General features: G+C 41.8%; 2 protein-coding genes across 3 annotated transcripts in view; one reads left to right on the top strand and one right to left on the bottom strand.

The window, feature by feature from the left end:
* The window catches only part of NAA15 (N-alpha-acetyltransferase 15, NatA auxiliary subunit), a 37,990-nt gene extending 22,884 nt beyond the window's left edge, over positions 1 to 15,106 (bottom strand). The window contains exons 1-3 of the mRNA XM_080631891.1: positions 14,957 to 15,106; positions 1,607 to 1,691; positions 573 to 677 (exon numbers count right to left, since the gene is read on the bottom strand). Coding sequence (XP_080488017.1) covers positions 573 to 677; positions 1,607 to 1,691; positions 14,957 to 15,010 — 244 coding nt within the window. The 5' untranslated portion in view covers positions 15,011 to 15,106. The remainder of the gene's footprint in view (positions 1 to 572; positions 678 to 1,606; positions 1,692 to 14,956) is intronic.
* A 195-nt stretch (positions 15,107 to 15,301) lies between these two features.
* NDUFC1 (NADH:ubiquinone oxidoreductase subunit C1) lies at positions 15,302 to 18,513 on the top strand. Of its 2 annotated transcripts, XM_080638969.1 has the most exons (4): positions 15,310 to 15,837; positions 16,588 to 16,691; positions 17,541 to 17,662; positions 18,365 to 18,513. In XM_080638969.1, exons 1-3 carry the CDS (start codon positions 15,777 to 15,779, stop codon positions 17,622 to 17,624), a joined length of 249 nt encoding a protein of 82 aa, XP_080495095.1. In that variant the 5' UTR covers positions 15,310 to 15,776; the 3' UTR covers positions 17,625 to 17,662; positions 18,365 to 18,513. The 2 variants fall into 2 exon arrangements, with proteins under 2 accessions (XP_080495096.1, XP_080495095.1); XM_080638970.1 differs by lacking the exon at positions 18,365 to 18,513 and having other exon boundaries at positions 15,302 to 15,837; positions 17,541 to 18,307.
* Positions 18,514 to 19,114: the final 601 nt, after the last annotated feature.

The raw sequence follows: 19,114 nt of genomic DNA on the forward strand, positions 1-19,114 counted from the left end.
TTAGCTGTACGAAGAAAACTGCTTGCAAACTGAAGACAAAGAACTGTTTGCCAATAATATGTACAGGGTGCATATAATATGCTAGAAACTGTACTTTTTGCATGAGGGGGGAGGAAATAAAGCCACAGCATCTCTGAGAAGACTATCAGGCTTACTCAAACACATTTTTGAGTAAGCGCTTACATTAGACAGCTGAAGTGCTTCCACTTCTCGCACTTGAAGTATGTGACAAGTCCTTATCAATGTAATGGCAACTGCTAGTGTTTTTAAAGCAAATCACATGCTTAAACGCATGGTTCAGCCCACCGTAAGTTTAGACTTGCAGCTTAACGATTAAAAAAACCCAAACAAACTACATAATGCAAGCCAGAATAATATTTCAGCTAGCTGCAAAGCATCTGCCCTTTTGATAGCTTAGACAAAAAATTGTGTGTTGGAAGCAAACCTTAAATCCTTAACTTCCCGTTTGAAGCCTAACAGTACTAGTGTTTGTTGCCACTCTATAAATCAAGCAGTTGCAGAAATTAACCCTGTTCCATTCATAAGTGAATGTCGTGTTTCAAAAAGGATGCAGACATGACTCTTCAAGTCATTCCTTAGGCCTCTACGCACAAGTTCATAAGCTTCCTCTTTCTTCCCTAGACAGTTTAATGTTAGACCTTTCATCGCCAAAGTTTCTAAAAAAAAAAAAAAAAAAAAAAAAGTAAATAAATAAAAATTAAATAGGTATCAGTTATTCATTTTCATAGTTTTTAAAGCCTAATACAGCAACTCTAAATATAGCATGAATGCAAATTTAAACTCAGTTATCAGCATCAAGGTTTTGCATTCTTTTTTCTCATGAAAAACTATACTGGCAGTTATCCACTACAGTGTATCATTCATGACAATAAACTGCATGCACTACTTCCACCAAAAGTGAAGCAGCATTTCATTTCAAGGCACTAAAAACTGTTCTACAGACATTTTGGAGAGAGATGAGATTTTTTTTTTTTTTCACTGTAAAGTAGCATTATAACTACTCAGTATTTATCAGCAACATAGACTTCGACACATCCACCCATGCCAATCTAGTCGGCAAAGGGAAAAAAAACCCACCACATTTCTAGACAGTGAGAAGAAGCTCTTCACTCAGTATTAAGAGCTGACTGAAAATACAGCAAGGGACAAACACCTTTTCCTTCTTTTTACAATAAAACTATTCATTCAGAAAAAGGAGCAAACCGCAGACAGACAGCGTTGAACATTCAATCTCTTGCTTTTGTCTTTCACTTCTACATGAGTGACTAACAATTCCCCCTGTAAAGTGACTTAAGCAATACATACTTGTATTAAGAAACTTGCAGCATGCTAAAACGAGTATTAGACTTGCAGAATAATGACAAAGAATAGTAAAGCCATGAATACTGAGTACTGGTAAGACCAGAGTTTAAAATTACAAATCCTACCAACAGTAAGTGATTACCATGGTGACGGTTTCTGAACACTCTTACTGCTTTATGGGCAAAAGGTTAATAATAAACTGACATAAATACAAAGCTTACAAATTACCACTCTATCTTAAAGTATAGGGAAAAGAGACAGCACATACCATTTGAAAACTTACCTCCATGTTCTGCAAACTTTGGGTTAGAAAGTATCTGTTTACAGAACTTCAGCCCATTTCTATACTGCTTATGTTCGTAACACCTCTGTTGAAGAAGAGCAAGAGTACATTTATTAAAAATAGAGCTAAAGTACTTCCATACTCCCCATATAAAGCACCAATGCAGTTAGGGCTTTTAGAAAATGTACTAATATTTTAATGAACCCTGTTTAATGAGCTTCCTGGGATTATTTTTTCTGGTGATGGAAAAAATTTATAGTATATTTTAGTAAGAACACAAGATCAAATATATAACTGAAGACCACATTATTATACAGCACTTTCTCAGATAAGATACCAGAGGAAGCAGAAGTACCTACAGAGATTCAACTTTCCTTTAACATAAAAGCAAACTTTATGTCATAAGGTATCTTTGTAAGCATTCAACTCAACTTTGGCTTAATTATCTTTTATAGAAACACACAACACAACCTCTAACAACCATACAGGCAGGAAAGAAAACTAAGTCATTGGAATCTGGATTAAACTGTCTCTAAAAGCAATCTCTTACCGTCAATGTGAATACCACATATATTTCATATACACCCAAACTTTCAAAACTGGTATATACTAATGTTATCTTGCTATCCTGGAAATTAAAACATTCTTCTACAGTCTTTTTAAATCCATCTCTAGCAATTTGCTTGTGTTTGAGTTTCATTTCATTATGCAAGGCAACTGCAATGCAAAATGGCATACAGCATGAATGTTTAAAACCAGTTTTAGTTATTTCGCTTCAATTAAACCACTCCCTGTGCTAATCTTTTAAATAGAAGCCAAAGGAGGAAGAAATAATGTTGCAAGCAACAATTCATAGACTAAATCACTTAAGCAAATGACAGGAATTACTGTAATACCAATGTTCAACTTGAATGTAAGAGTACAGAACATGTTGCTTGAGCAGACCCAAATCCTTTGGTAACTAGGAAATCATTCATAACAGGATCTCACTGACTCCGGCTGACAAGTTCTGGTGGCAGGAACGCTGAAAGGAGTGTAAAATTGTTTACAGCCAGCAGTTTTCAAGTCCTCCTCAAGTTTTGTTCAGGATTCCACATTTCCTCATGCTGCTCCAAATCAGCTATGCAAGACCATTCATAAGCACGTATGGACACCATTTGTCTTCTAAGCACTCCCATAAGAAAAACAACTCAGAAAAGGCAGACCCAACAGGTCTTCCTATCAAGCAAAAAGTTCTAAAAATAAAACTTCAAAAAGTTACAAGAATGGTACAGAAATGCTCACAAAGAAAATGGCGTATCTACCTCAACATCCCTGCTTTGCATTGCTTTTGCAGCACAGAAGGTGCTGTTTAGTGTCCAGCTTTCTCTTCCAAAGCACAAATGGAAACACCAACAATAAATTCAGAGGTGTAAAAAGCTGGTATACTCCTAAGCGGATGTATTATTTTCTAGGTAAATACAGCTGAAATATCAAGGCTGAATACCAAAAGGTACCACAAACTAAGGATCTTTCTCCCCTTATTCTGTTGCCACGCTTTGCAGAAAGGTAATCACGGGGAAAAAAAAGAGGAGGAAGATGCTCAGAGAGAGTCTTCGAAGCAAAATGGACTCAAAGAGGAGTGTATCAACAAAAGAATGACAGAACGGTTTAGATTGGAATGGACCTTCAAAGATCACTTAGTTCAATGTCTCTGCCATGGGCAGAGGCATCTTTCACTATCTCAGGTTGCTCAAAGCCCTGTTCAACCCTGACTTTGAACACTTCCAAAAGACAACTCCCTGTATCACCAAGGACAGGAAAAGTAAGCAGGGCACCCGCCTAGCAAAGGAAGATTAAGGGTTAGGTAAGAGGAAATCATAAGAGGCCTTTTTTTTTAATTTAATTATACATGCCTGGTTGTTATTATTCACACCTTTTAGTCATTACCTGCTTTCAAGTAGCTGGCTGAGTCACTTCAATCAGCCACTGGTCAGAGCTGACAGCTTACAGGTGACAACACAAGATCAAACCTTTTTTTGCGTGTGTGTGTAAACTGAGATCACCAGTCACAGAGGTTACCACCCAGGCCTCCTCCCTTAAAGTAGAACAGCCATTTGCTCCCACCTAGGTGGTTGTGAAAGCAGCAAAACCTGCCACAAAAGTGGTGCAGCCACAGGAACTTAAGAACGCATCTCCAGTGTAACTAAGGCACTGTCACAAGCAGAAGGGGTACTTTGGGGTTTTGCAATTTGCTTTCAAGTACAGCTTCTCAGATGCTGGCTACGAACATGAAATCTTATCTCTAAACAGTTCCATTTTACATACTCTAACAACCAGTCTTCCACCCTGAAGTTTAAGGAAAGTCAACCACGATGGTATACATGCTAGAGACAGGAAACATTTGCACATAAATTTTTCCCAGTGTAATCATAACTTATGATGCAGGGTACTTTATAACACAGTAAATTCACTGAGAATTACAACAAATCCTCCCTTTAGGCTGCAGGGAGGAAAAATTTACCAGTTTATATCCATTTACATCTATTGAAAGGTTCTCATCAGCCCAGAGAACACTGGACAGGACCAATAAACTATCAAGAACTGATCACGTACTTTTATCATCTGAAGTACCAGATGAAGAACTAACTGTAGCTGTTTATATCCCCCAGTAAAGCATCATAGATCTCAATTTTCAGTTGTTTCTAGATCAAGACAAGTTGAAGTAACTTCCTATATTCAATTTCTCCAACTTTTCAAATTAATACTTTGAGCCGATTTCATTCTGTTAATGGAAACATTTCAAATTTTATCACTTTATGCATTTCCTTATTCTATGTATGCATTCCACATACATGTATGTTTTGACAGTGGAAGAAACATGAAATCGAGGTCATGTTTCATCCTTCTTCAGATAAGAGGTGATTGTTTCATCTAAGTCAGTCCAACAGCATCACTGAGATTCCACTACTTGAAGCCATGCATATACTTATGTACTTCTTTAATTATGGACTAACAAGCTTAAATAAAGGTGTCAATGAGAAAGAAAGCAGTCAGGAATGCAGCATATGCCTCCACGGCTAGTACAAACCTTGGTGATTCTGTGGCTTCAAGGAACAGAAATATGAAAGAAATGTCTTTTAAGAAAAAGGAGACAGTAAATATTCCAAAGGGGAAAGGAAGAATAGAAAGAATAACACAAGGAAAGATGCGTATGAGTAAGAGGCAGCCCGGGAAAGGAAAGAAAATCCTTAAGGGAGTCAGTAGTTTCTTAGCAAGAGGATAAAAAAGGCCAGTAATAAAAAAAACCAGAGAAGCAAGAATGCTGACATCTCAAGTATTCTTGGCACATAAAGATGCAGGCTTGCTGGAAGAAGAAACGGTCTTCATCTGGGTAGGTTTTTTCTGCCAGATGAATAGCTTGTAGTAGTCACTCCCAGGCCTTCAACCCTTCCCTTTGGGAGAGCTGTTCTGCAGAAGTAACATATTTCTCTGTCTCAGAGATTATTAAAAGAACAGTTCCCTCCTCTAAGCTAAACTCCTGCATATATACATTTCCAAAGCCAGCAGTTGGAGCCTGCTTGTGAAGCTTGATAGACAAGTGCTCCAACTACGGCTTGTGACATCACGCAATGAGAAAACATGAAAGCTAGACTTCTAAAAAGTAAGGTTAAAGTTAAGGCTAATGCTTTAAAAGAAAAGAATCGGACTATCAGCCTTGAATCTCTACTACACAGTTGCTGCCCTTCAAAGCTTTTCCTTTAATAAGTTACCAGATCTTTTAAGATATCAAACAAGCTTTTCTATACATGCTGCAGTCAGAACTACAGCCTACTCCAAACACACCAAGATTCTTCATATACCTTTTAACCCATTTTCTGTATTTATAGCAAGGAAATGGCACCTGCTTTAATACAATTCTACAAAGAGTTAATAAGATGAGGCAGAGTACGACTTCTTCAAAATCACACAAGAACACAGCAGGTAGAAGAGAATTTGCATTTGCACTGCTCCCCACCCCCAAGTATTTATTGAATGGATCTGAATGCATGGCAATTACTAGACAGAGACTGACAGTCTCTGAAATTATAAGGAACAGAGCTAGCCCATATTCTCAAGAATCGCAAGTCTGAGGTGGAAGGAGGGCTCATGTTATGGTGTCTGCATCCCTAAACTGTTTTTCAGCATCTGTGCAGAATCAGTCTTTGGCCAGCAGATGTCTTACACGTGGTTCAGCATGCCAAGTGTGAATTAATACCTCTGCATCTCCTCTTAGATGGCTGCCATAAGGTGGAAAGAACTTCACTATTTACAGTTTACCTACATGTAGACATCTAACTGCTAGATGGAGTTTGTTCCACTCTCGTTCCAGTTTTGAATCTTCCCTCTCTAGTGCATCTACTTTCTAAACCTTGTCAGCAAACCTACAGCTAGCGATTCAGACTGACTTGGATTCTTAAGCAACTACCCATATGGTAGTTACTTTAGAAGGGTCATGCTACTGATTACAGTTGCACTCCTAAGGGCTACTGACAACAGCGGAGAGATGACTTCTATGCAAACTTAATTCTGCATTGTTCCTTTATCTATTGTACATACAAACACATTTTCTTAGAAATTTTACAGCCAGAAGTTTGAAATGTACAGAACTAGGCTTCCAAATTGTTTGCTACCTGTAAGAAGGCAGCACATTTTACCTCCAACATATTCTTTCCCTCTCAAAATAGACATTTTAATGGTCAATTACACATGTTTCCAACTAAAAATCAAGGATAATAAAGTGCAGCAGTATCCCAGCATCAAATACATAGCACATGGCAGACCAGATTCTGCCATTACACATGAAATATTTTGCACATATTCACAGAAGTGCAAATCCTCTTTATCAAAAAGCAGTCTTTGTGTTCTACAAGTGTTTAATAACTACATAATTTAATAGCCAATTAAATTTGCTGTTTCTTAGACATTTTATGACTACACCGCAGATTAAACTGTTCTGTATGTTCAGTAACATCAATGATTAACAACAGCTCAGCGTGTAAGTCAGTATAATGCCAGGATTTACCATGGGTCTCCTTTAGAAGCTTCATAGCACAGTAAATTTACACTGGCATGACTCAGTCTAAGCAAAGAATCACCTAGATCACAATACAGAAAGCGGAAAGCAGCCTTTCTAGCAGGCGCACTTGAGGAGATGCCTATGTTCAACCTAGCTGATTCAAGAGCATTTTAAAACCACTTTACATTAGTTAAAATAAAAAGAATCCATCCAGGCTGGATTTTGCAGCTGATTAAACAGGTGAGAAGCAGACCAGAAAGTATCTCATGGTGAAGCTGAAGATAGTCATATCTTCATAAAAAAGTCATAAAAGACGTCTTCTGTTTTCTCACCTGGAAACATGAAAAACTAGAGGATTTTCCTCAAGAATAAATATCAAAGCAAAGAAGGTATGTACCATTTAACTCCTCAAACTCACAAATGGGAGCACTGGGGTGTTATTATTTGCTTTCTTTTTATTCTTACTTAGACCAGCGCAGCTGGCTCTAAGAAGCAGTGGGATGAGAGTTAAAAGGATAGCAGACCCAGGCATGTGGGATAGGATCACATTCCCAAACATTCTGCCCTTTGAACTAGAATAGGAAGAAAGCAGTAGCATGCAACTTCTATTAAAAAGGAAGAATTTTGCAAAAAAAAAGTTATGAAGAACTTTACATCATCTTCTAAGATTACATATTTTCCAAGGTCACACTTTTAACTCCAACTTAAGGCCAATTTTTTAAACCCCCATATCAGCAAATTAACTGAATTAAAATGAATGCAAACTCAAGTACTTAAACACAAAAAACCCCCCTCCAAACAACAGCAAAACAAACCAACCCCACAGGAAACCACTTTGAACTGATGGTAACTCCGTTAAAGCAAGCACCCTAATCCAGTCAATGATGGACTAGCCAAATAATGTAATTTTCTTCACTGAATGAGTACCAAAATTGGATTCAGCCCAAGAGACGAGAGATGCAAACCTAAGTTCTCATTGCTAGTCCACTGTACTCAGCCTTTCTTCCTCAGGAGATCACATAGCCTATGCCATTGTAAGAGGCAACATATTGCAGACTATTCCCCACTGTATACAAGAGTTAACAGACAGGACAACTGATCTACGCATGAGCAAAGGCAAGTGCTTTTTTACTTCCATCTGGAAGTCCTCAGGAGAAAGTCTGGTGGAGAGTGGGCTGCTCTGCCAGAACAATCCAGGGATTCACACCCTGCTGTTCTCTCCCCTGAGGGTTTGTGAGGCTTGAGCAGAATCCAGGTGGACAAATCCTTTCAGCTACAGCATGTGCTCCTGAAGGGACTCTGCAGTTTCTCCCAGTAGCAACCATGAATTCATACACTTGCAGCATCACATAGCAATGTTGGCAATGACAATGTGGTAAGACCTTTGGCAGCAGGAAGTGTTAGCATACTTGGCCTTAGCTTTCGCTAAGGTGTGCACTTACAATGCATGACATGCATGTCTACCATTCAGATGCTATCTATTTCTTCCAGCACAGTTCGGATGTAGCACTTAGAAGATAGTAAGTCCAGGCGCTGTGTGGCTCAAAGCTGTTTTCCAGCAGTTAGTCTCTCTCTACAGCTAGATCAGGTCAAGTCACTAAGGTGCACTAATTCAAGCTAAATGTAGTAAAGAAGATTCTGAAAGCTGGAAGCATTAGGAGCAACTACTCACCATGAATTAGCGGGTCTTTGAGCACTAACCATATCAAACAGCTCAACAGCTGTAGGCAAAAGCTTCCACCACACTGATTCGGTTTCATGACAAATATGAGATGTATGAACCTGACAACTGAAAAAAAAACCCCACACAAACTTTACAGATACATTAATGGTGAAAAACTCTGGGGCAAACTTGCACATTTTCTGTCAAATCAAAAACAATCATCCTCTTCCATTGTTCTGCAGTGTTAATGAATGGAACTGTTCTGTGTAAGAAACAGCTTCAGCAGTTGCCTAATTTAAGGAACTAAGAAATTCTCCTCTTGCACAGTGACCAATACCTTCATAACTAGCACTGCCTGGCAGAATACAACCAGAGGAACAGAACAAGTTCAAACCAAAATTAGTTAGGAAGAAGGTAAGAAATATGTGTACATTTTCATTTAATATTAAGGGGGGGGGGGAATCCATATTATGTATATGCTTCTGAATTGGCCTCATTCCGGTACTGGACAAAATCCCTCTGGAAACAACTGCTGATGAATAGCTACAGCCCTTCTAGAAGTAAAAACAGAAATCTGCACACACCAAAGCAAGACTCTTGCAGAAAAATCCATTATTCAACATTAGTTCAGTTGGCCAGTACTTGCTTACTTTAACCTCTCCTTGGGGAGAATTACTGTGAATTTGCCCATGTCAACTAAGATCACTGCCCATTGCCCTGCTCAGGTTTCACTTCTGAATTTATGAAACTGACTGCACCTCTTAATGACCATCTGAAAAAACTTAATTCAAATTCCAAGATATGATATGAAAAGGGCTAAAAGACTCCCCACAATAGGTTCTTTGGGACTTATACAGATAATTCAACTCAGCTGTATCTCACAATACAGCCCAAGACACATGGTGAGGCTACTGGCATTTTCTACCTTTGTAGTCGCCTTTACCCTTAGCTCTGAGGTATGCAAAATGTTGCCCTGTAGCACTGCCTGACTGCAAAATAGTTAAATGTGGCTAGTAAGATAGGTTGTTCTTCAACATTACAAAGGTTTGCTTACTGTATCACAGTGTGGTATCACAGAAGGAAACATAAATCCTTGTAGCAAGTCTCGCTGACCTCAGTTTTAAGAGTGGCAAGGACTAATTGCTCATCTTCTCTAAATCTCCTATCAACAAAATCATAAGAGATGCAACTCCTTACCACCATTCTTGCTGCACTGATGCAGTGCTGCTGTGGACAAGAGATTTAAACTCAAGATGCCCACAATGTGCAATCAGCAAAAACTCATTAAGAAAACCTCTGAAGAACAGGAATAAACACAACTTGATCAAATTCTAACCCATGTAAAGGGGGTACCATGTAAGCTGGATTTAATCTACTGCCCCAAATAAGATCAGTTTCAGATTACTACAAAAACCGCTTTGGGTTCAGCTAAGAGTATCTATCGGCATAACAACTTAAGAGTAGCTATGATCTCATAACTGTGAAGAAACTAGCATGTCTTTCTATTAACAAGTTTTATTCTCATAACTGAAACAAATAAGGAACAAAATTATGCTGCACCTCAGAAATTTATAGCAGGGAATCCTGTTTCTACAATTTCTGACAGCCCCAATGACAACAAATCGTCTGATTTGGTGAACAGGCTTTAGTAACAGCAGCATTGCTCAAGTGATTCCTTAATGACATCCTAGTCTCAAACAGTAAATAATTTCTTTCGCAAGTTTGAGAAAGATTTCTGAAAAACAAGAATAGTGACTCCGCGTAAAGTAGCAGGTCTGTTCTTTACTTCCATTCCAGCATTTCAAGCAAGACGCGATTTCTCCTATTACTTCTGGCAAAGCCAAGTGGTGTACTCCTTTTGGCAAAGGCAAAACTAAGTGATTGGCATCTAAACAGCAAAGAGATAGGAAAAGCCTTGTTAGCAATTCCATGTTTCAGATGAGACAGTATGTGGTGAAACTCCAGCAGTGAGCATACTTGGTTACTGCACAGTAATGCAAATGCAGGAGTGATTGCATACAAAATGTGCTACTTCAGTTGGTTACTGATAAAAGTGAAATTCTGGAAATTGGTCTTTAATCTTGAATCAAGATTACTTAAGTGGAGATTTCCAAGTCCGCCACCTCAGCAACCTTAAAGCCAGCACCTGAACTTCTCTGAGACAGAACATTATTTTTAATGGACTGGTGCTGGGCAAAGTATTAGTGAAGGAGAAGCACAGGTCTGTCTAGTTTGAAAGTGGAGGGACAGGGAGCAGACTCTGGAATGAAGTAACAGGAAGATGTCCCAGCAGGAGGGACTTGGCATATTTACAGCAGAGACACTGAAGAGACGCTGTTCAACAGGCTTTTTTGTTATTAGGAAGGTCCTGTATGTTTTAGTGGAACTCTTGTCAAAGCTAGCATGGAAAGAAAGAAGACCACCAGCTCAAATATGCTCAAGTACTGCAGTGTTACTGTAGAAATGACCAAATAAAAGTGAAATTCAAACACGCACACCCCACACACCCCCCCGCAGCAGAAACCGTAGTTATTGTAATGCCCCACTGGAAGAGAGAGGTTCTGGCCACACCTCATCAAGCCTGCTTAGCACATAAGGTAACTGAGATAGAGATAAAAAATGTACGGCTCTACAGGTATTATGAAGACCACAGATAATCACCACTCTTGAATAAACTGAGGAACTCTGATCTGCATACAGTGTAATATACACAAGCCCAGAACAGCATGGCATCTTACATCTTCAGTACGCTACTTCTACAGTATGTATTTGAGTTATAAATCAGTAAAACTATTTAAACAAGGCTTGAACACACTTAATTCTTCACTTGTCTGTTTGCATCATAAAATACAAATGTTTCACTTAACCATTTGGGCATTTTTCTCCCTGCTCAAACCATATTCAACTAGATGATAGCTATAGTGAGAAGTATTTGCACTATCTCATTCTGCCAGAAATTCATGACTCCAACAACTTTCTCCTCTGTTGCTTTAAGGAACTGAAAATCTCTTCCACGTAATACATGGCAACTCTAAAAGCTTTGTATTAAGTATTTCTTCAATGCATGTTTAATATATTTAACTTCTATGTCCAAACAAAAGTTAACTGAATATTGCCTTTGGGATATGTGAAATAAAACTGAACATATTTAATGAATTGTACCCAACCAAATACAGTGGACGAGTAACTTCACAAAACGCCAGGAACATTCATCAGTTATGTTTAACAAAAGAAAAATAAAAAATAAATTAGAAAAAAAAAAAAAAATCAGCCAACCCCGCTTCCTACAACTAGTTCCATACTTGCTGGCACGAAGAGGAAAAAATGGAGTAAACTGCTTTTCCCTTTACTTCAGAGTTCATCCAGCCTCATGGGCACCAAAAGTAAATTTCTCTACTCCTTAAGACTCCTCTGTTTGGCTAGTCTACCCTTTCCTCTGCCTCCACCTGAACTCTTGAGCAATCTCTGGACTGCCTAGAGATTATGTGTGTCCAAAAGAATGACACAGGCTCAAATAATTTTAGATGTTCAAATGGATTAAAAACAAGAAGTGAAAAATGTAGAGATCCACTTTTCTTCTAGCACCTTTGAGCAGAACATGACTATCTACCTTAACAACAAATAAAACCAGTATTAGCTGGAAACTTTCTTTTTAATGGAAGTGCAAGTTAAAGCAGAACAGTGATCAATAATCCTGTGGGTGTCTCTCTTTTTTTTTTTTATCCAAATTAATCGTGCAGATCCCTTTCTCTCTGTACTACAGGAACACTGTAAAATGCTTTCCAAATGGAAAAATGTTCCTATAAGAACTTCCACATACCTGTGAAGTGACTAGAAGAGGTTAGTCTAGTTAGTGTTGAACACGCAAAGGCAAAGTGCACGCGTTTCTGAACTCAGAATTTGTTAGTTAAGTGGAAAAGCTGGCTTGCAAGCACATCCTTATGCAAAAGAAATTTACTCATCTTGTAAGATGTTTACTACAAAACAAACAAACCAACCAACCAACCCCCAAACTCGGAAGGCTAATTAATCCCTTTCACTATGGAAAGCTGGGCAGCTTGGTGTAAACCTTAACATTTAATGACTGTGTTACAGGTATACTTCTTAAAAATAGCAAAGAAATGAGGCCTCAGGAACTTACACACAAAATCAGCTTGCTTTTTTCCATTGTATGTTTTACTTACTAAAACAAAAAGCTGTTACCTACTTAATTCCTGTGTTTACTACTACCTCCATGGAAATCTGAATGCGAATGGTTTTATATTTCTGTTCACAGTCTATGTAGCAGCAATTATCTATTTGAAGGGTAATGCATCCTTTCAACAGCACTTGGACTGCTTACCAAAGCATATGCTGGGAAAAAAAAGTAAATCTCACTCAAGCCTGCTCAAACAGAATGACTGCAGGGTCTGTCCAAGCCAGGAGACAGCATGGGCTGACTCAGGACCAGATAATCAGACTCCCCTGTTAGCTGGCCCAGGGCTCAGAGGTCCTACCAGGGAGCAAGCTGCCCAGGAAGACGCAAGCTCCTGTTGCTGCTGCTGCTGTTCAGCTACCAGTGGGTCAGAGGAAGAGGTGGAAGACGGTACAGAATAATGAAAGGTTACAGTCTCCCGAAAAGAAGGTGTAGACAGAGGAGAGGCTGCAGGAACAGAAAGGTGGAGTGAAGGCACAGGAGTATGGTAGTAGTGTTTCTTTGGACTTGCGCTGATAAATGGGACTTCCTAAAAGACGTCTCAAGTCAAACAGGTAATCAAAACTTCACAAGGTAGGGTCATTATCCATAACAAGGCAGACAAGTAGTTTATTACACAAATTTTCAGTGTGATGAAAACCAGCTTCAAGCTTTTCCTATTCACCATGTGTTACAAAGGTGCCTAATCACAAGGCAGTCTTAATACTAGGCTACATGTCACAGGCTCATCCCTGCAAGATAACAGGAAAAAAACAAAATGCCGGAATAACTTTTAGCCTACCCAGTACCTGAAACTTCTGTATTTTTTGTAAAGATTTTCAGCTTTAAAAAAAAAAAAAAAGCCAGCATTAAAATTGCTTTAGTCTACAGAAATCTGCCTGGAGTGGAGTATACCTTTCTCTTTCCTGACCTGAAACAAATTGAGAAGCTTCATTCAATTCACATGTGCTGAGTCAGCATTTTCTCCAAACAAACTCTTACTCTTCCCTTTTTTCTGCTCTCCACACAAATAATCAGACAGACGTGCACCAAGCTCAGGAAGAAAACCCCACACCAGTCACTTTTAAACACAGACAGGCTCCTTGATTCAGTTAAGACTTGTAACCACACAAGCCATCCTCACTGCACAGATGGGTGAGTGAGCAACAAGGCTATTACTTCCCCAGCTCGTAATACATCAAAAATTACACTTAGTATAAAGCCATATCAACTGCCAAGCAGGACTGGATCTTTCAAAGTAGTAATAAGCTTTACAGTTCATTGCACCTACTTTTTAACCCTAACTGAAGCTGCATGTCTCATGAGATGCCTGTACCTAAGAATTTCTAGTTTTACAGATTTATTTCATTTTCACAAAAATATTCTGAAAAAAAAGCAGCAACAGAAGATTACACACATCCCCAAAAAAAAGTTTACAGAGCTTTAAGAGTGCTACTACTCCAAGAAAACTGAAGTACTCATGTTACTTCCGATCTCTGGAAGGATCCAAAATAGTAGCCTAAGTCTCTCTGAAAGAAGATGTGAGATTTTTAGATAAAACTGATTCTTTTTTTGAGACAAAACAACACAGCGCTTGACCCAGATAACAGAATCTTAAGAGATAAATCCACTGAAGTTACTAATGCAATTCTGTCGTTTTCAACTCAACCCAAGCTCTCAGAAACACAAGGTTCATGCAACACTGCATCAAAACTGAAACAAGTTTCTTAAGATGTAACTCAATTGTGCATGTTTTGGTGGTGTTTGGACTATACACTATCTTAATCTCATTTAAAACCGAGGTTTATTGCCTAAATTCCACTGCAGCTTCTTTCATCCGTATGCCGGTTGCCGCCCAGAAAGATCGATTGACAAACTTTTAACAGGAGTTAGCTGTAAGCTAGACTTCAGAAAGACTTCAAAATCTCCATCCTTCTCCACTTCCTCCTTTGAAAGCCATCTTCCCCACCGACCAACAAATCTGGTTACTGTCTACGGAAAAAACCTGAGTTGTAAAAACAAAGAAGAAAGAATCGCCGCGGAGGGCTCGGCCGAGCGCCCGTGAACAGGGAGCCGATGAATGAAGCACCAGCGAGGGTGTTTTTCCCTCGCCGCGGCCAGCGCTGGGGTCCGGGGCAGCCCCGCGGGTTCAGCCCCGCGGCTCTGCCCGGCGGCCGGCACCGGCTCAAGGGGGCGAGCGGAGAGGCCCGGCAGCCCTCAGCGCTCCTCGGACTCTTGCGAGTGCCGCGCCCGGCCGGGACGTGCCGCGGGTGACAAGCGCCCCTCGGCCCATCCTGCCCCGGCAGGAAGAAGTCATTGGCCGGGGCGCCGCCAGAGCCGGGGCGGTGGCACCGGGGCTCCGCTCCCCACCAGCCCAGGAGAAAGAGTACGGGCAGGGACCGCCACTGCTTCCCCTCCACCGCCCCACGGGGCCCGCCGTGGCCGAGCGCGGGCCTTCCCCCCACCCCCACTCACCAGGATGCGCTTGAAGAGCGCGTTCTCCTTGGGCGGCAAGCTCACCGACGGCATCCTCCCCGCCGCTGGCGCGACCGCCGCCGAAGGGCTCCGGGGAGGGGGGTGGGCGACCGGGCTGCGTCCCGTCCCCGCTGCTCGGTCGCCGCTGCCGGGAGCCTCCCTGCCGAAGTCTGGCTGCTACTACCGCCGCCTCCCCACCCCCCACCCGCCCGCCCTGCCTCTCGCAAACCACGGCGCTCTCTCCGGCACCGGGCCCGGCCTCTCCCGGCCGCCGCCTCCGAGCCGGGCTGCCCCGCGCCGAGCCCCGGGCGGCGGCTCACGTGGTAACTAACCAGGCCGGAGAGAGGCGCCGCCAAAATGGCCACCGCCGAGGGCTTCCCCAGCCGGGTCACGGCAGACCATGCGCATGCGCCGCGACCCCGCGCCGGCGGAGGGCCCGCCCTCGCCCTCGCCCCCGCCAGGTGGGACAGGACGGGATGGGCAGGGACGGGCGTATTCCAGCCCGCCCGCTGAGTCAGTGCCTGGTCCCGTGGCGGGGGCACCCTGCGTGCAGCTGCCGGCTGCGCGGTGCTTGAACTTAAAGTGGTCACCGGTTAGCCCCGAGGGGGTCTCGCACGGGGCTGGGCTGGCGGAGCCGGTTTCCTGCGCGGAGCTGACGGGCAGCGCACCCTTGCTGCCGTCAGCAAGTGAGGTTACGGGCGGGAGGAGAGGGCGGGATTGCGCAGAGAGCGTCGTGCAGGGAGCCGCGTCCGCTCGCCGCGCCCGAGAGAGAGGTGAGGCAGGGTAGTCCCTGCCCCGTGGGCGGAGCCGAGCCGACAAGATGGCGGTGGCACTGAGGGCGGAGAAGGCTTTGAGGTTGGCGGCCAGAATGCCAACTCTCGGTGAGCGGTCGTAGGGCACAGCGGGGCTATTGTCGCGATTCGGACTAGTAGGGAACCCGCTTTGGTTTAGGCGGGTAGGAGCTTGTTCTGAGTTCCAGGCGCGTGGTGCGTGAGGGGACTGCATCCGTGCTCCGCGGCCTGCCCGCTGACCCGGGTGCTGTGGGAGCTTGGGTGCCTGCTGGGTGCCAGCGACGTGCCCGTTAGCTGGAGCGCTCTTCGCTTTGTGGCTGGAGTTACAGCAAGCTGCGGTGGCAGTTTTTCTCTATGTATTTTAATCCAAACCAACTAGTCGTATTTTGGGGTTTTTTTCCAATGTTGAGCTGGAGCTCGTTATGGCCAGGGGTGACCCGCTGTTCTCCGCTGCGGATGTGGTACTGGCACTCCTCAGGCAGGTAGTCCTGGCGGTGCCCTCGGGGAGGGCAGGGAGCGTGGGGTGGGCGGTCATGGAAGCTTCGGGGTCAGCAAGAGGTGACCTAGCAAAAGGATGGGGTGGGAAAGGAAGGAAGGCACTGCTTTGAACTGTTAGCAGAGCCTCATCTCCTTTTAGTTAAGGGAGCACATGCTGCAGTTTATCTACACATGGGTGAGTTGTAATACTGTTATGGTGACCACTTGTATGTGATAATTGCGTTTATTTCAGCTTTTTGTAGTCTCTGTGGTTTTTTTCCCTGATTGTTTGAGTGTCAGTAATTGACTTGGTAGTCTAAGCCTGAGAAATGCTAACATGCTTGTAATCTTCTGCTGTTTTAGCTTTTACTCGTTCCGCATTTGTTGCAAGAAAACGTAATTATGACCAACCAAACTGGCTTGGAGTTGGCTTGGCTTTTGGCACCAGTGCTGCCTTGTGGGCTTATGTAAGTGATTTTGTTTGGTTTTATTGTACTTCATGTGGTTTTGAACTATTCCCAAACTGTACTAATCTGAAGGTAATGACTGCAACCTACTCAGTTGATTGGGGTAATGGGTGCTTATAGCAGGCATCAAGATTGAAGCATGATTAGTTGTTTTCCCAAACTATGTTGAGCTTTTCTTTATGAAACTGAACAGGTTATTAAGCTTTTCTCTGTTGCAAACTTCAAACACCTGCAGCAGAAGAATTTATTCTTCAGGTCTGTTGGTTTAAGGTTTTAACATTATTTTCCCCAATGGATCTAAAAAAAAAAGGAAAAACAAGGGAAGAAAAAAGCCTAGGGGTGTGCCTGAATGAAGTTATATTTCTCGGACTACAGATGTAATCTTTTCACTTTCCAACTGTGGCCAGTTAAGACCACCTTTTCCTGAGCAAAATGCAGATGCAAGATGTTCCTTGTTTCAGAGAACTCAGGCTTGATGTTGATAAAGCAAGCAGGGCATGGTAGCTTTCATAAGGGAAAGTTCAGGATAAGCAGCACTCCCATAATGACCGCACTTTTCAGGGTGTGTGTGGGGTCCCTTTGGGTTTTTTCCCATTTTTGGGGTGGTGGTGGTGGATTGATTGACAGTGGGAGCCTTCCCCCCTCCCCCCCCCCCCAGTTGGCCAGCAGAAAATGTTTGAGAAAGCTGCAGAAAAAAAATGCCTTGCTGGACAATTGATAGTTTACAGATAATTTACTCTGTGTTGTTGTAGTTATATACTGGCTTGCACTCTGATAATAGCAATTTTATATGCTGTAGAAATATTTTTCTGTTGTCCCAGACATTTATCATATACTGCTGTTTTATAGCTTTTCAAGCAACATAATGATGATGTAATGGAATATGAAAGAAGAAAACAAGAGAGACAACATAAGTGTACAGATTGCTCCTAGTTAGTGTGTACCTACAGATACTTTTGACTTAGCTGAACGTAAGTTATGCAGATCTTTGACTTGGGTTTGCAATCAGATACTGGACTGGCTTATTTTCCTCCCTTATTTTCCTTAATATTTTGCATCTTGGCTTTTGCTATTCATCTAACTCATTCTCAGTTTTAAAGTGATAAGGTGACTGATCCATATTTTCATATAGCCATTTGTATGCATATTCACTGTCAGCTGTGTTGGACATGCAGACTTTTGGAAAATAACACATCTCTTACAGTGTCTGTAACGAAGTTAGGTTGCAAGGAGAATACCTTATGACTGCTTTAGTGACAAGGAGATCAAGTGCACTAAAAATAGCTTATCTTTGTCTCCTTTATTATTTTGGCAGGTCTACAGTGGGAAACATTTTTCTGTTTCACTTTATATAATTCTTACGCACAATATATAAGTCAATGCTGCAGACTTGTGCTACAGTTCAAGTTGTGTGTGGTCGCTGTCCTTTTGATATAAAAAAGTTGTATTTCTGCCAGCTGAAATGTCTGTTGGGCATTGTGGCCTCAGGGCAATAAATATGCCACAAAAGTATTGCTAATAGTAAGTATAGGAAAACTTGTAGTGGTGTCGTTATTTTTCCTGTAATCATTTCTCTCCAGCTAAAAATGCAGTACGTTCTGAGGTGTTTCTGACAATATCCATTGTGTCTATTTTTCTTGTTGCTAAGATATTTTTTCCTCCCTCTTTCTTAGGTTGGCGGTATGATCAGTAAGAAGCAACATGCTTGCCACTTGTCCTGCAAATAAGTGACAGCAGCAGAAGTACAAAGTATCTAAATACTTACATGTTCATACATTTCATGTGCAGAATTATGAAATAAATTATAAAGTATGAAAGAAAATTATGAAGACTTGTCTTGCCATTTATATTTTGTTCTGCTGGTCTTGAAATGGTTTTATGTGGCATTTCTCTTCCATAGTTTATCATTGTTCTTTTCAAAACTCTTTGGAAGGTATTCTACAACATTAGACATTGGTTCAGAGGGAAGCTCGGCAAGTATTCAAGAAGCTAAGTATACCCTTGTCATAGAATCATAGAATAGTTAGGGTTGGAAAGGACCTTAAGATCATCTAGTTCCAGCTCCCCTGCCATGGGCAGGGATACCTCACACTAAACCATGCCACCCAAGGCCTCATCCAGCCTGGCCTTGAACACCACCAGGGATGGAGCATTCACAACCTCCCTGGGCAACCCATTCCAGTGCCTCCTGCCAGCATTTTCACTGCTAAATTTATGAAGTAAGTGATAATGGCTTTTATGAGAAACCTAATAAAAATGTAAAAAGCCAAATGTGCATTTGTTACTTTGTGCATCAGAGGAGCGGCTTTCAACTCAAATCTTGACCAAGTAGGCTTTCAAAGCTTGACCTAGTGACTTACAGATGCCATAACCAACATTACACATCTGTTTGCAAGCTTGATCTGGTTCCTTGAGTGCTGCTG

Source organism: Psittacula echo, assembly GCF_963264785.1.
Source record: "Psittacula echo genome assembly, chromosome: 1".
In the NCBI taxonomy this organism is placed as follows: Eukaryota; Metazoa; Chordata; class Aves; order Psittaciformes; family Psittacidae; genus Psittacula; species Psittacula echo.